At 34.6% G+C, this 17,811-nt stretch overlaps 1 protein-coding gene across 2 annotated transcripts in view; it reads left to right on the top strand.

Moving 5' to 3' along the window:
• The window catches only part of LOC101286414 (SAM domain-containing protein SAMSN-1), a 109,563-nt gene that overhangs the window by 47,961 nt on the left and 43,791 nt on the right, over positions 1–17,811 (top strand). The window contains exon 1 of one of the 2 annotated variants that reach the window (XM_004264456.4): positions 12,771–12,904. The exons of the other annotated variant lie outside the window; for it this stretch is intronic. Coding sequence (XP_004264504.1) covers positions 12,848–12,904 — 57 coding nt within the window. The 5' untranslated portion in view covers positions 12,771–12,847. Of the gene's footprint in view, positions 1–12,770; positions 12,905–17,811 lie in introns of those variants that run through there. 2 annotated transcript variants of the gene reach the window in all.

The raw sequence follows: 17,811 nt of genomic DNA, 5'->3' as shown, positions 1-17,811 counted from the left end.
ACAGTGAGAGGCCCATGTACCGCAAAAAAAAAAAAAAAAAAAATAGAACTACCATATGACACAGCAGTCCCACTACTGGGCATATACTCTGAGAAAACCATAATTCAAAAAGAGTTATGTACCAAAATCTTCATTGCAGCTCTATTTACAATAGCCAGGACATGGAAGAAACCTAAGTGTCCATCAACAGATGAATGGATAAAGAAGTTATGGCACATATATACAATGGAATATTACTCAGCCATAAAAAGAAACGAAATTGAGTTATTTATAGTGAGGTGGATGGACCTAGAGTCTGTCATACAGAGTGAAGTAAGTCAGAAAGAGAAAAACAAATACCGTATGCTAACACATATATATGGTATCTAAAAAAAAAAAATGGTTTTGATGAACCTAGTGGCAGGACAGGAATAAAGACGCAGATGTAGAGAATGGACTTGAGGACATGGGGAGGTGGAAGGGGAAGCTGGGGCGCAGTGAGAGATTAGCATTGACATATATACACTACCAAATGTAAAATAGATAGCTAGCGGGAAGCAGCCGCATAGCACAGGGAGATCAGCTCAGTGCTTTGTGACCACCTAGAGGGGTGGGATAGGAAGGGTGGGAGGGAGACGCAAGAGGGAGGGGATATGGGGATATATGTATACATATAGCTGATTCACTTTGTTATACAGCAGAAACTAACACAACATTGTAAAGCAATTATACTCCAATAAAGATGTTAAAAAAATAATAGATCTTTATCTTCATTAGCAAGGTATGTTGACATATCTCACTGATTTCTCCATAAAAGAGAGTTTTTTGAAAGTGGTTTATAGTCTGTGTGTTGCAAAATTTTTGCAAGATTTTTTTCTGATAATGTCTAGTTAAACAGTTATTCTGCCTGCCATAATCCTTTCTGGTTTTGAGGGGTACTAATTCTGAGATTTCAATCCTGATACTTGTTAATCCAAAGAAATGGCCTAAACTGCACAAACCTATAGAGTTGAGTTATTCATCTATTCAACAAACACTTCCTGACCTCTCCCTGTGCCAGGCACTGTGGTAGTGCTAGCAATAGGGGTGGCCTCTACCTTCTAGGTAACCAAGACAAACAAACAAACAAATAAAAGCAGTTAAAAAAAAGGTCAAGCACCTACGTGTATTTAGTTGGAGAAGGCCCTCTGTGGAGGTGACATGGAGGCTGATGCTTTAAGAATGACAAGGAGCCAGTCATGTGAAAGGGAAGGGAAGAGCACTTCAAACAAAAGAGAGGGCTTGACTAAAAGACCAAGACACAAAAGAACTGAACAGTGTCCAAGCACAGAGCGAAGACCAGCATGACTGGATCAGGGAAAGAAAGGAGAGTGGCCCACACAGGCAAAGGCCATAGATGTCCAGGCCTTCCTGGTCATGAGAAAGTACGGAGTTTGTTTTCAAAGTGCAATTACAAATCCACAGTTAAATGCTTATCACCAAATCTAAGTGAAAGCAGAACTGAAGTCTTCTGTAGAAATTTCCCCCGGTTGGTGGCTGAGGATAAACAGCATATTCAAATATCATTATAGCATGTGACAATGAGAGAACAGCAGGTTAAACTAGCCATGGCACATGTACCAGCATTGGAAACCAGAGGCTAGACGTGTTCCCAAGAAGTTGGGTCACACTGTGACCACAATGTAGAATGAAAGTAGGACTTGAAAGCCTAGATATCTAATGCTTTTCTACTATGTATTTGAAGGAGAGGGGATAAAACTAGCATTTGTTAAGATCTTCTACGTATCAGGAATTTTATATATATATTGTCTGATTTAATCCCAACAATAATCACACGAGGAAATACTGTTTTCCCCTTTTACCAATGAGGCAATTGAAAGTTGGGGAGGTCAAATGTTGGGCCCAAGTTTATATAGTTTGACTGAACTCAAACCTATGTCACTCTTCCAAAGTCCACACACTCTCATCACTTCACAGGGCCTCCAGAGAAGGGTGACATGAGGAAAAGCAGACCCCAAGCCAGGCTTGCTCAGCAGACGACTAGTAACCAGAGCGTGTAACTGCTGCAGCGGCTGCTTTGAGGGTCTAGAATCTCATGCCCTTGAAAATAAAACAGGGAATCCTGTTTCTTTCCAAATAGATGTTAGGTTTCAATTAATCAGTTAGTTTTCTTAGGCTGCTGGACACGGATGTTAACTTGGCTATTTGATTCACCACACTACTTGATTGACAAAGAAAAAACAGATTTTCCTTTCTCACAAGTATAGCTGCAAAAGTTATGGAAAGTTTTCATATTCGAGAAGAAAATAGAATTGAATTATGGGTAACATACTTGTAAAATCCTGTAAATGATCACTTGATTTCTCCCTTCCCAGAAATGACAAATACAAATGCTTTAAAATTAGAATGCAGAAGAATTCTCAAGAAGAAGGCTTCTGAGGACCTGTGTCTTGCTGTGGTTTCACACTTTATGTGGAAACCTCAGTCTGTATGTGTTGGGTTGGGGTGGGCAATGTCTACCTATTTATATCATACGTGGTCTCCTAAGAAGTTCTTCCATTACTCTTTGTATTAAAAGGTAAAGATGGAATTCCATATAAATGAACACATATATACATGCATATATACACATGTATACATACATATAAATACATATATATGCATACATATGATTTAAGTGTATGTATGTATGACACTGTGAAATTTGATTTTGCTGTATACAGTTTTACATTAAAAACCTTCACTACAATCATACTCTATTCATTTCTTTTGTAATTAAACTGATATGCAATTAAAGTATTCCATCTTAATTACAAAGTTGAAGGGATGAAGGTCCCATAAGGGGTTTTGATTAAGTAATAGGCTATACAGTTACTATCTCTTACAGCTTTAGCATAGTTTCAAATGTTAAGGTATGAAAAATAATCTGGTCACTTTTGAATCTGCTATAAATTTTTCCAATGAGTGAAGGTAGAAAGGAAATAGAAATAATTTTGTACTTCCTGTGTAAGAATAACTTCCTGAGGAAGCTCATATATATCTCACCAGGAGTATTTTATTAATACATTTTTCTTCAACAGGTAAAGAGAGGAAATCATGGTCTATTGATCAGCGTAGTCTACCTTCCTCTTGTGCTTCTGGGGAAAGAAGTACGAATTAAGCAGGGGATTTTTTATGGCTTTAGAAGTATTTTAAAGCCTACATTTTTTAATGGAATGAAAGATTTTTTTAATTCTATAGTGCTTTACAATTTCCAAAAGTTTCACACACTCATTGCTTCTCTCCCTGCTGGTAACCACGAGTTTGTTCTCTATATCTGTGAGTCTGCTTCTTTTTTGTTTTATTGACTAATCTGTTGTATTTTTTAGATTCCACATATAAGTGATATCATGCAGTATTTGTCTTCCTCTGTCTGACTTATTTCACTTAACATAATGTGCTCCAAGTCCATCCTTGTTGCTGCAATTGGCAAAATTTCATTCTTTTTTATGGCTGAGTAGTATCCCATTGGGTATACATAGCATATCGTCTTTATCCATTCATCTGTTGATGGACACTTAGGTTACTTCTATACCTTGGCAATTGTAAATAATGTTGCTCTGAACATTGGGGTGCATGTATCTTTTCAAATTAGTGTTTTTGTTTTTTTCAGATACATACCCAGGAGTGGGATTGCTGGGTCATATGGTGGTTCTATTCTTAGTTTTTTGAGAAACCTCCATACAGTTTTCCACAGAGGCTGCACCAGTTTATATTCCCACCAGCAGTGTATGAGTGTTCCCTTTTCTCAACATCCTCTCTAATATTTGTTATTTGTGTTCTTTTTGATGATGATAGCCATTCTGACAGGTGTGAGGTGATATCTCATTGTAGTTTTGATTTGCACTTCCCTGATGATTAGTGAAGTTGAGCATTTTTCATGTGCCTGTTGGCTATCTATATTTCCTCTTGGGAAAAATGTCTATTCAGTTCTTCTGCCCATTTTTTTAACTGGGTAGTTTGGGTTTTTTGATGTTTTTTGATGTTGAGTTGTATGAGTTGTTTATATATGTTGGATATTAACCCTTTATCAGTCATATCATTTTCAAATAGCTTCTCCCATTCAGGTTGTGTTTTTGTTTTGTTGAGGATTTCCTTTGCTGTGCAAAAGATTTTAAGTTTAATTAGGTCCCATTTGTTTACTTTTGCTTTTGTTTCCTTTACTCTAGGAGACAGACACCCCCCCCCAAATAATGCTGCAATTCATGTCAAAGATTGTTTTGCCTATGTTTTCCTCTAGGAGTTTGTAGTATCCAGTCTTACATTTAGGTCTTTAATCCATTTTGAGTTTATTTTTGTATATAGTATTAAAGAATGTTCTAATTTTGTTCTTTTACATGTAGCTGTCCAGTTTTCCCAGCACCACTTATTGAAGAGGCTGTCTTTTCTCCATTATATATTCTTGCCTCCTTTGTCATCGATTAACTGACCATAGGTGTATGGGTTTATTTCTGGGCTCTCTATTCTGTTCCATTGATCTATGTGTCTGTTTTTGTGACAGTACCATACTGTTTTGCTTACTGTAGCTTTATAATACAGTCTGAAGTCAGAGAGCATGATTCTTCCAGCTTCATTCTTCTTTCTCAAGATTGTTTTGGCTATTCGGGGTCTTTTGTGTTCCCATACAAATTTTTAAATTATTTGTTCTAGTCCTGTGAAAAATACCATTGATGTTTTGATAGGAATTGTATTGAACCTACAGATTGTCTTCGGTAGTATGGTCATTTTTAACAATATTAATTCTTCCAATCCAAGAACATGGTATATCTTTCCATCTGTTTTTGTCGTCTTCAATTTCTTTCATCAGTGTCTTATAGTTTTCCAAGTATGGGTCTTTAACCTCCTTAGGTAGGTTTATTTGCAGGATTTTATCCTTTTTGATGCAATTGTAAATGGGATTGTTTCCTTAATTTCTCTTTCTGATAATTCATTGTTACTGTATAGAAATGCAACAGATTTCTGCATATTAATTTTGTATCCTACAACTTTACCAAATTCATTGATGAGCTCTAGCAGTTTTCTGGTGGTGTCTTTAGGATTTTCTATGTAAAGTATCAAGTCATCTGCAAAAAGAGACAGTTTTACTTCTTCCTTTACAATTTGGATTCCTTTTATTTCTTTTTCTTCTCTGACTGCTGGGGCTAGGACTTGCAAAACTATGTTGAATAAAAGTGGCAAGAGTGGACGTCCTTTTCTTGTACCTGATCTTAGAGAAAAAAACAAAGGATTTTAATTGTACATGTACTATGATCTGATAAAAATTAATTTAAAAAATTTTTTATGCAAAGTTAGTTCAATTTGTTCAGTCAGTATTGTACTATGAACAGAATTTCCTTTTAGCCTAATGAGGCATAATTCAGGAGGTACTGGATTATATTCTTAGTTTAAAAATTACTTTGAAGATTTTTAATAAAAACATTTCTTATTGTTTTAGACTATCTATAAAGAATGAAAAGGCAAACTATTTTCACAGGATACTGTATTCCTGTGCTTGTGAGAAGAATCTGAAAATGTGGAGAGAACACAATTACTTAAATGTGAAAATGGATTTCTATTGAAAAGCTTCATATTTTTACCTGCCTTCTTCCTACTGTGTCATACCAGTAGCCATGTCCTATGTCAATCTTAAAAATTATAAGGTTGGAGTGGTAGTGATAGGGATCAGTTTTATGTAATTAGCTACATGCTTCATGTAATTAGGAGTTTAGCAAATAAGATAAAGAACACAAATGTTTTAAAGGGCAGAATTAAAGAAGAGAGTTGGAGGTGATAAAAATGTGAATAGTTGGCAAAGCTAGACTTTACTTAAATGTAGCATATCATCTATATACATTTACCAAAAAGATGCAAACCCACAAATACAAAGACATTTGGTAAAAGGATAGGAGAAGAGATGCCAACTAATGTTTGGGATGATGGAAGGTGAATGGAGGATTGGAGCAAGGCAATCTCAGAACCTGCAGAAAAGGATGCTGCAATGAAGTGAGTTAGTGTGCACCAAAGAGTCCCTCAGAGCCCTAGCATTTGAAGCCTGCAAGGAAACTAACCTGCTCCTTCACAGCCCATCCAGGACATGGGAGGATTACTACCTGCAGAACATAAATGATCTCAGAGAACAGAATTTCAGAAGCTGCCATTTAGGGTTCTCCTGATAAAAAGGCTTCTTGCTGCCTGATCACTTAACAAGCCCACCCATTTACACAGAGCTTCCAGTCAGGATTTTTATACCATACTCTTAGTGATGTATCAACAACCAAAAATCACTAGACATTTGAAGAAAGCCTCAAAGATGAAAGACAGTGGTCAAAGCAAACAGTGGTCAAAGAAATCAGAAAGAGACAAAAACAACGAAAGGAACAGAAGGAAATTATAAAAATGGTAATTAATAACCTCAGATATATAAGAGAACTTATTCCATTTATATTTTAGTTCTTAGTGTTTTAGTACACGCCAGGCACTTTTCTACTAACTTTATAATAGTGTCTTTAATCCTCAGAGCAATTCCTTTGAGGTAGGCACTACTCTCATGTCCATTTTATAGGAAGGCTACGTAACTAGCCAAGGACATCTTAGCAAATGGCAGAGCCAGGATTTGAACCCAGGCAATCAGCTTAAAGTCCACCCTCTTAACCATTACATTTTACCTCCTTTCCAAGAATTAAGAATAGAATGTTCTCAAAACCTCTTTTCTTTAGTTTTTAAAATATATTGCTATTAAAATATACCCTTGAAGTAAAAGCTAAGACCTCAAAAATAACCTGTACCCATCTACACTAACCCCCCATTCCATCCCCTGACTCTCTGCACCCAAGTAAATCATTACACTAAAAGCTATGTTCCTCACTCCTTTATTTTTTATACTGTGTATGTATTTTTCTAAAGAGCATCATGCTATATGCAATTCTTCTGTGAAATGTTCTTTTTGCTTAATATTGTATTTCCAATATTCATCCATATCGTTGCATGTTAATTGATTTCATTAATTGTTACTCCTGTATTTAAAAAAAAGAACAAAGTGTTATGAAAGGAAACAATAAGAAGTTTTACAAAACAAAAAAATTTTTTTATAAATTTATTTTTGGCTGTGTTGGGTCTTCGTTGCTGCACACGGGCTTTCTCTAGTTGCAGAGAATGGGGGCTACCCTTCATTGTGGTGTGCGATCTTCTCATTGCCGTGGCTTCTCTTGTTGCAGAGCACGGGCTCTAGGCACATGGGCTTCAGTAGTTGTGTCATGCGGGCTCAGTAGTTGTGGCTCGTGGGCTCTAGAGTGCAGGCTCAGTAGTTGTGGCACACGGGCTTAGTTGCTCCACGACAGGTGGGATCTTCCTGGACCAGGGTTCAAACCTGTGTCCCCTGCATTGGCGGGCAGATTCTTAACCACTGTGCCACCAAGGAAGTCCCAAAACAAAATATTATAGTTAAAAGAAACTATTTATTAGAATAATTAGTGGAAAAATAATGGAATTTCCTAGAAAGTTAAAAGAAAAAATGAAGAAGGGGAAGGAGAAGGGGAAGAAGAACAAGGAGGAAAAGAAGAAGAAGAAGGAGGAGGAGGGGGAGGAGAAGAAGAAAACAGAGAAATATAATACAATGAGCATATCAGTTGGGGTGTCTAACACTGTACTAATAAGATTTCCAGAAAAAGAGAACAGAGAAAGAGATGAAGAATTTATTAAAGAAACAGACCTTAAGGTTGTGTGTTTCCAGTTTGAAGAGCCATTGAGAGAGCAGTGCAGGGAAAGAAAAAATAAACTATATCAAGACACAATATGACATTTTAGGACATACCAAGGATAAAAGGAATATATATATATGTATATATATATATATATACACACACATATATATATGTATATATACATATATATATATTTTTTCTTTCTCTCCAATGTCATTTGTCTTCTCAACAAAAACTTTGGAAGCTAGAAGACAATGGAGAGGCTGTCTAAATTCTGCAGAAGAATAAAGTTAGAATTCCAAGTCAAGATAGCATTCAAATGTTAAGGATCTACAAGGTCCTAAAACATTTCCGTTAGGGAGGTGTGTTTCTGCAAATGAAAGAATAGACAAAAAAGATAATGTGAGATTCAAGTTCAAGAGGATCCAAACCAAGAGGTGATTGAGAATTTCCATTTAAGCCTCAGTACTGCATACTTAGAGATTAATCACACCCCACTGAAACCAGGAAAAAATAAATTTGAAATGTTTGAGCATTTAAAATTATAAGTATGGTGACTGAACTTAAATGTTCAAAAAAAATCAGTTGATAAATTTGTTGGGGGCATTTATTTGGGATATGTTAGCAATTATGAACTCCAAAAATAAACAGCAAGGGAACACAAAGCAATAAACATAATTTTACTTATCCATGAACAATATTTATAAAATAACAATAAGTAATGATTTAACTAAATAATTATAAGAGAGTAGGGAAGTGAAAGGAGTACAAAATCCTCAAGGACAAAAACAGGAATCAATAGACAACGTCTAATACATAAATCAAGAAAGTGTGGGCCTATCATGTAGAAAAATGAATTTAACCAATGAGAAAAATGGTTTTAATACTGGATGGATAAAACAAAGAATTGAAATAAGAAGTCTGGGTGTATAAACGGATGTCACAGGGAGCTACTGTTTTTTAAGTTTTTAGGGTAAACATTTCAGTTTTTACAAGATGTTAAATGACATTTAGAAGTGTGAAAGGGAAACATATTATAGAAATGAGAAGATTATAACTATAATTTGGGTGTGACATTGAGGCAAGCAAAGATTGTAAGATTAAAAGTCAAAGGTTAAGAGAATAATAAATATTTTTTAGAAATATAAATTGGGGAGCTATAGCTCCAGATCAAGGAGAAAATATGATATGCTTATGGTAGTAACTTCAGAGATAATATCAATTCATAGATGGATGCTTTATCAAAAGCCATCAGCAGGGATGATGAACCTAGGGAATTTCATATCATGTAGACAAATCTAGTCTGTGCTCCAACCCTGATTTTTATAAGCGTGAAATTAGAAAAAATGATTTTAAGGATTGCTTTGAGAGGATCTGGACTCTTTACTCAGAGTCACAACAAGGTAGCCTGGGTGGGAGAAGAAAATTGAAGAGGTAGCAGTTTTGTCTATGTGGTACTGAGTCTTAATTAAAGAATAGGGTTCTAGATAGTTACACACTTACTGGTTTGATATTTTTATACACACCTACTGATTGAAACACTCTTTCCAACCAATAGCTCAGCATTACCTTCCCTCTCCCCAGTCTTTACCGTTCCAGACCTTAACCCCTAAATAAATCACTCCCATTTTATGGCAGGTCCTTAGGCATAACTATGGTATAGAGTGATGTTTATGAGCTGAGATTTTTGGATTGAACCTTGACTCCACCACTTCCTAGCTGTGCAAACTGGGCACATTACCTAACCTCACCTGGAAGTTGAGGATGACAATGTTAGTACCAGCTTATGGAGATTTTTTGAGGATTACATGGGAAATATGAATAAAGCACAATGCAAGGCATATAATAAGCACTCAAAATTAATAGTCATCATTATTATTATTAACTTTGAGAATAAGAAGATGTCATGAATATTAAATTTTTAATCATGAATGTATGAAATTTTGTTTTATCATTACTTATTACGGCAACCACTTAGAAAGTATATATTTATAATTTGTTGAAATAATCTGAGTAAGTTGCATATATTTTAAACTTAGATCCCCTAATTGTTTTATTCAGTGATGAACTGGGACACCTCATTTTTTGTTTACTAAGTCTTCTCTTATGTTGTTTTCAAACATCTTGCCATGCATAGATGTGATCTAAGAAGTTCTTCCTCTGTTTCAAAAGAGTTTCTTCCTGTATGATTCTTTAGGTTCACCATTCATCTTAGACTGTTGGTCCTTTTTATTTATCTCAATTCTCTGTTTCTTCTACAACTAAGATAGTGAGGTAATGTGCCACATTATCTCTTTAGAAATTTAAATAAGAAATAATGTCACAAGGCCAGGTTCTCTCCCAAGAGGCTTCCCAAAATATCTAGGGCCTCACCAGCAGCTCTCCTCTAACAGAAGCATAATGTTTGCAGCACACCAAGAGTGGATCCTTTTTGGGATACACTCTGATTAACCACCATAGTATTTTTAAAATTTACAGCGAGAAATAGCAATTGCAGAGTTTCTGGGACTTGTTGTCCCTATGAACAATGCATTCTCTTTCTGCTGACAGAAATTAATCTGTGATTTGAATTTGGATAGCAAACTATCAATAAATATTTACTGGACTGCTGAAACAACTCTTTTATGTCTCACTTTACTTTCTCATAAAATACACCCCAATAGCTGTCATTTGTTTGCAATTTCTTTAAAATGTTGCCTTACCCACTATGATGCAGAAATTGTAACCGACATATATGCCACGAAGTCCCAGCCTTTTTTCACCTTGCCTGTGTTAAGACCATTAAGGTAATGTGTGAAAACAAAGCAATGAGACTTTGCTCTTTTGCAATTTCCCTGTTTGAGAACATGTCTTAAGCAACATGTGGCTTCGTGGTTCCATCATGACAGGGAATTTGTGTGCTCAATACTGACTTTCTACCTCATTCCTGTTCTATATACCTTTGACTTTAGAATTTGCTATATCACTCTGGGTCATTCATTAAATATCTTGATAGCACCAGACTTCCACAGAATAGGAGATAATCGATCACAGCATTTGCTACTCTGTCACCTGAGATTTTCCGAGGACCAATATGTTTAATACAGATTGTAATAGCACCTCAAACGTCACACCTGTTTTTAATCTCTGGAAAACATCTTTCTCGAGTAGAAGAGAAAGTTGGAAAATTGCTTTTCCCATCTTTAATTCTGAGGGAAAAAATTTCAAGCTTTATTTACATTTTAAATATTTCTTACAGTATTAATGATGGTAAAAAGGCCTAGAGATCATAAATTGAGATTTTTCTACAAGCCGCTTGAGTGCAATACTTTTAAAAGCGGCATATAGTCCAGCTGTGGTCACCATGAATGTGAGTGTTCTCTATTCTTTACTTGTGATTATAGAAATACAATCTATAGCAAACATTATCCCAAACATAACTGTTTGAAATCCATGAACATTTCTTGACATAAAACATTTCTTAAATAAGTACATTCTTTATTGGCATTTCCTTTTATTCTCACCAAAACCCTAACATGTGATTAGCACATTATCATTCCCATGTTATTGCCTGAAGTCTAAAATTGAATTAAATTTCTACTCAGAGGTGAAGAAATGGGGCCACAGAGGTTGCAAATGTTTCAGTTAAGAAATACTTTTTTCATGACTTTCAATTTCTGAAGAAATGAAAAAAATTTTGCTTAGATCACTGCCGTAACTTAAGCCCCAACAGAAAGTCTGAAAGGAAGCATACTTCTAGGGAATTACCCAACCTCAGAGTCCTCAGGTTTTTTAGTGTTATCCTCTGTGTCATTATTTTGAAAATACCAGCCTGATAATTCTTGAAAAATATAATTCCGCTCTTAATATCCAGTAGAAGAAGCATATTAACCATAATCTTGACAAGTGTATTCCTTCAATTCTGCTATAGAACATAAATTATTTTTAGCTAGTCAGGAGGCTCGATATATTGTCAGACAGCACACAACAGACGCTCAATTTAATATTCGTTAAATGAATCAGTGAAATTTGGAAACTAGAACTGGGTTTCAGAGAGTAGGGTCTTAGAGGTATGAGGAAAGACTGAGAAATAGAGTCAGCTGATTTGTAGAGAAGCTGCTCGTTAAGAATATGATACCACTGTTTTTCACCCCAGGGGTTTTATAAACAAAATCTAAGTTGATTTCCTTTACAAGCCGGTTTTAATAGAAGTGGAATTTCAGACATTTTACCAGTCTCCCTTTGGTAAATCACTAATTAATAAGAAATCTTGAACTTCTTGCTTTTACTTCCTATGTTGGTTTTGACATTATAATAAAAATGTTAAACCCTTTAGTTTGATAGGGAAAGTCTTTCTAAGCCTTATTAGCTCTCTTCCAGGCCCGTTAAATAAGGACTTGGGATGCTTCATTTGAAGGTACCATTGATCCGTTGGATCACCACTCTAACAGCAATTATCAGCATATGACAAAGAAGTTTGTAGCAGAAGGACATCTGGTTAATTGAGGGACTGTTTAATTGATTTCCATATTAATCAGAACTTTACAAAAGTAACAATATGCATAATCATTTAATTCTGGATTCATATTCCTATTTATATGAATTTCATCCATACTCTATTTTTTTTAATGTGCATACATGCTTTAAATAGGATTAGTATTGTTTAAAGTCTAGTTTATTATGTCTTCCAATAAAGTTTACCTAGGAAGCAAAATTGACTACCTTGAGTATTCTCTTCATTTTTAAATACTAAAAAGCTCACATTTCAAGTTTTGTTTCATTTATTGGCTCAGATGTTTTCTTCCCTCTACCTGTGGAATGTGTTATAGATTTTTATTTTTGTGTCTACTGAAAAAATGCGTTTTATTTGGAAATCTTCATGGTCCTTGTAAACGCAGGCATGTCAAAATGTGAGATTTAGGAATCTACCTCGTAGAATACAGCAGGAACAGAACGTTAAAGAGTTACCAAAGAATTACCGTTAAAAAAAAAACCAAAAAAAACTTCACCCGTGTATATGTGAAGTCATATCCTGACCAAAAGAGGAAGTGGCAGGTTACTAGGCTCAAACTTATCTGTGGCTCTACATCATAGATAACATACTGCTGACCGTCTTCAGTTGTTTCTGTAACAACAGAAAGTGCACTCACTTGGAGTAGTCTGAATTCAAAATGCTGAAGAGAAAACCATCCAATGTTTCAGAGAAGGAGAAACATCAAAAACCAAAGGTAAGGTAATTTCATACATAGTCGGACAAAACCAACATGTTTAATAGAATACCCACGCACACACATTGTTCTTATCTGTCAGTCATAAATCAATTCAACCATAGGGTTGAATCCCTCATGGCAAATATGGAAAAAATTGAATTGCTAAGTTAAGTTTAGGTGTTAAATAATACCTGACAATTATTGTCTCTGTAATTTTATCTTATAGGGCATATTTGATTATTTACATCTGTAACTGAACTTTGAGCTTGTATTGTCAACTTCACGGAAATCATTTTGGTGGTCTCTTTTTGAAAGGCTGATATTATGAAATCTTGGTGTACATTTTTAATAACTATAAAGGTGTCAAGGTCTATTTAACAATCTACCAAGTGCATTTTATCTCTTGCATTCTCAGCTCTTCATAATATATTTAATTATGAGGTTGTAAAATGGAGGTGTTTTGATTAAATATTTAATTTTTTTCATTTTTTCAGACTAAAATATGATAGCTTGTTGTAGAGGTTATTTTTTCTACTCTCTCTCTCTTGAACTAACTTCACTACTAGAGAGAGGACTGGGTTGTGTTTGGGAAACATCAAAACCCCATAAATTTATAGATTTGACAAATTGGTTCTATTTGAAATGTTACCCTACTCTTTGTATTGAAAATAATTACTACTTAAAAAGTAGGATATGAGATAACAAAGTTTACATTCTATTGTAGAACTATAAATTAGTTTCATTAATAACATAAAAGAAAATATCTGTGAAATACTGGTGTCAGAGAAGTTTTCCAAAACCTGTACAGTTTTTGAGTTTCTTAGGTAAATAACAATTTAAATCTGCTTGTGAATAAACAATAACTGAGTTCAGGTGTCTTTTTAGAGGACTGATTTATTATCAATTATTGACCTTTATTTGCTAGGCACCATTCAGAGAGAAAGGAGTTGGGAATTGATTGTGAACTTTTGAACTGTTGTGACATTGAACAATGGTCTATGTTTTATAACTCTTTGCAAGTTACCACACAACCTCTCTGAATAAAACTGAAAATAAATGATTGCCAGTCTTTGAAAACTAAGAATAAATGATTTTCAATATTAATTCTTTCTGACACAAAAATCTGATAAAGGGTAGGCAAGCATCTCTAGTTAAAAATACAGCTGGGGGCTTCCCTGGGGGTGCAGTGGTTGAGAGTCCACCTGCCGATGCGGGGGCAAGGGTTCGTGCCCCGGTCCGGGAAGATCCCACATGCCGCGGAGCGGCTGGGCCTGTGAGCCATGGCCGCTGAGCCTGCGCGTCCGTAGCCTGTGCTCCGCAACAGGAGAGGCCACAACAGTGAGAGGCCCGCGTACCGCAAAGAAAAACCAAAAATACAGCTGGATAACATAGCATGATTTCTTTTTCCTTAATAAAATAAAAATTCAAGGTAACATTTCCCAAAGAATACAACAAAGTTTTTAAAAGCATTACTTACCTTTCTGTTCAAGATTATTTTTACATACAATTTGCTTGATTAAACACAACCAATATTGAGTTGACAGTAGTAAGTTTTAAGGAGATCACAAAAATTAATATGAAGCAGTGGTTTCCCTCCAAGTATTTAAAATTTAAAGTTAGAGTATCTCATAAAAACTCTATTTTGTAGTGAACTACTATCATATTTATGTCATTGAACAATTTTCAAAATGATACTTTAGTCTATGATCATCATTTGCCTTAATTGTAGGAACTATTGTAATAGAAGTGGTATATTGTTCATCTTACTGACTTACTTATTCATAAATGTAAAAATATATTTGATAAAATATACATCTGGTAACAAAATATATCACAGAAAATAGTCACACTGGAAACATTAACTTTTGCTGTGAATGAATTCCTGTTTCCTTTAGATGGATGGTTTCATTTTATATGAATTTAAAGAGCTATGTGAATGTATATTCACATGTTCATACCTTCCAGATCAACTAAATCCTTTCCTTTTAATATGGAGGTGATATTTTTCCAATTATTATAATTATGTGTTAGAAACAACTTTGCTTTAATTCACATTTATTTTACTGGGTAATTTTCTTTGTGTATTTTATGGGAAAAGAGCCAAATCCCTAAGAGATGGCAGAGATTCCTACAAATAAATGTCTAGTAGAGTGAGGACTGCAAATCCCTTCATCTACTAGAAGGGAACATAGGGCCTGTGTCTAGAAAGATAGAATAGGACCATCAAGAAATCAGTCTGAAATGTAGGGAATCATCGTCTACACTAATTGACTACATACCAGACAATCATTCACATCTCTTGACCTGGAAACATACATTCCTTGTGCTATACTCTTTCAAAATTTCTGAGAGAGATTTCCTTGCTTTTTAACTGTAAATGCTAAAGTAGGTAAGAAGCAACAACATTAAAAATGAGGTGACTATTATTTAGTCATGCAGCTCATGTTAACTTCTGTGGGTTGTAGTTCAGGTGACCTAATACCCAATTCAAATGGTGAGTGAATATTATACCTAATGTTATTCCTTAAATAAAAGTTACAAAACTGTTCATTTGAAAAAGTAAGTAAATGGAGAAGGACTTTGTTATTAGTATTTTTAAATATGTCCTGTGGTTGTAAGAAAGTTCAAAACGTTCATGGATATAAAATGTAGCAATAGATTTTATAAGTCCGTATACAAAATAATTTATTATTTTCTTATATTCACAAGACTTATCAATAAAGATATCCATGAATCAAAAAAAATCAGAACCCATTAAAATATCATTTTACCATCTATAATTTATTAATATGTTTTCTTTTTCACCTTTTATTCTCCTCTGTTTCTCCATTTTTGGTATGGGTTCTTTCCTTCAAATAGCTCATAAATAGGACAAATAGCATTCATATTTATTACAAGAAATTCATAGTGTAGGTTAAAAAGGAGAGACCAGAAATATTCCATAAGGGAAACTGTTGTAATTCATGTCTCAGAACTCTCTATGGCGTATTAGTAAATTCCAAATTAAGAAAGATATTGGATAAATTTCTTTTTGATAAATGATTAAGTATTCTACATTTAGATTAGTCAATCAAAAATAGCCTTTCTTAACATACTTGCAAGGTACTGTACTTTCCTTTTTGAATTTTGTTTTCACCTCATCATCACTAGTGCCCACTACTGATTGTGAATTAAAAAAATAAGCATATCTAGTATGCAGAGTGCAAAAGATATGATCTCATTACACTCAATAAATCTTTAAATTATAGAACATAATTTTCCTTAACTCTTTTTCCAACTGAAATGTTTTAGTTTGCTATATTCACTGTGAGGTTATGATGTACCAGTGGCTGTGTTTAGAGCTTTTTGCACATTAATTTATTTAATATTTGTAACATTTCTGTGAGAGAATAACTTTTATTTAGCCTTATAGATGAGAAGGCATAGAGAAGGTTAATGAACTTAAGCAAAGATGCACAGATAAAAAATAAAACTCTGTTGTATAAAATACATATGTCAATTTCCGGCACTCCTGTTCTTAATTATTATGCCACCGTTACAAGCATAGGGACCATAGATACTATTTCTATTTCTGTCTTAATCACCAGCTAAATTTTAAGGAAAACTGGGAGAGCATATTTTTAAGAGCCTCTCTCTGTCAGGTGGAAAGGAATTTAGAGGTCCTCCATTCCTGTCTCTGACAGGATTCCACCTATTAAATCCCTCCAGGTGTCCATCCAAGCTTTAAAACTTAAAATTGTAAAACAACAATAAGAACAACTTTATTAGCAGTCAAATGTTCAAATTGTCAAAAAAATCATGACCTAGTATTGCGATAGCTAAACGCATGTATTTCCCTCCTAAATCTAGTATAACACCTTTAATGTAGTAAGCTCTTAATAAGTACTTGGAAAGTGAATGAAGTTTCTTGCTTCTACTGTATGCAACCTGGTTCAAGTATGAATACTGACTAGTACTATGTATTTTCATTATTCTTGGTAGCAAGACTGTTAGTGTGTACATAAGAAAGTTTGTATGCCTGTGTGTAAATACAATTATAAATCATTTCTAAGTTTTATTTTGAGAAAAACTCCAATAAAGTAAATGTTGTGCAAGAATCCCTAGAGAGTCCCATTGTTACATAACAAGTAGACCATTGTTCCAGGTTAGGGAATATGGTAGAAACTTTGAAAATAGAAAAGGAATAGACACCACAAATGAAGCTCTGCTCCTGTAATTAGAACAGGTTGACCTTTATTTGGCTGGGATTAATGATCTGTGTTAATAAATCTTAACTCAGGTTTCTCTTTGAGTAAAGGAGATTCAAATACCACTGTTATTTTAAAGGGAAACACTGACATAATGGCAGCTCTGGAAATAGTTTTTTCTTTGTTTTTTTTTACCATTTTTTAAAATCTAAAGTGCATACTAAATAGACACCATTAGTGTCACAGATGCTAATTTTCACTAGCAATGACTGAAGTGGCATTCTTTCCCATTTGCATTTGATCCTAGCAATGATGAGAGGTGATGAGTTGATTATGAGTTGTTTTCACTGGACTGCCCGCTGTGCAAATTTATGCTCCTAGACAAGGATGACACATAGTTGTGGCATTTAAGAGCTTTCTTCATTGCTTTTCCTATCAAGACTGTTAAGATACATTTTTAACTCTTATCTAACCAGGTATAAGAAAAGAGAAGAAGTATTTATATGAACCGGTGCTTACTTTAGGCCAAGTACTTGCACAAGGGGTTTATGGAACTCCCTCCACCACCTAATTTACAGAAAACAGCACTGTAGCTGTGAAAAATTTTGTCCAAGATATCATGGCTAGCAAAAAAAATTGATTTGAGATTATTCGGGCGGCTTTTCTTTTTCTAAACCTGTGGGTTTCCCCCCTGCTACTTCTTTTTGTGTCATCATCTGGGGTATAATTTTCAGACTT

The sequence above is a fragment of the Orcinus orca genome, chromosome 5, assembly GCF_937001465.1.
Source record: "Orcinus orca chromosome 5, mOrcOrc1.1, whole genome shotgun sequence".
In the NCBI taxonomy this organism is placed as follows: Eukaryota; Metazoa; Chordata; class Mammalia; order Artiodactyla; family Delphinidae; genus Orcinus; species Orcinus orca.
Note: the sequence above shows the minus strand (reverse complement) of the source record. Positions and strands in the feature narration are given on the sequence as shown.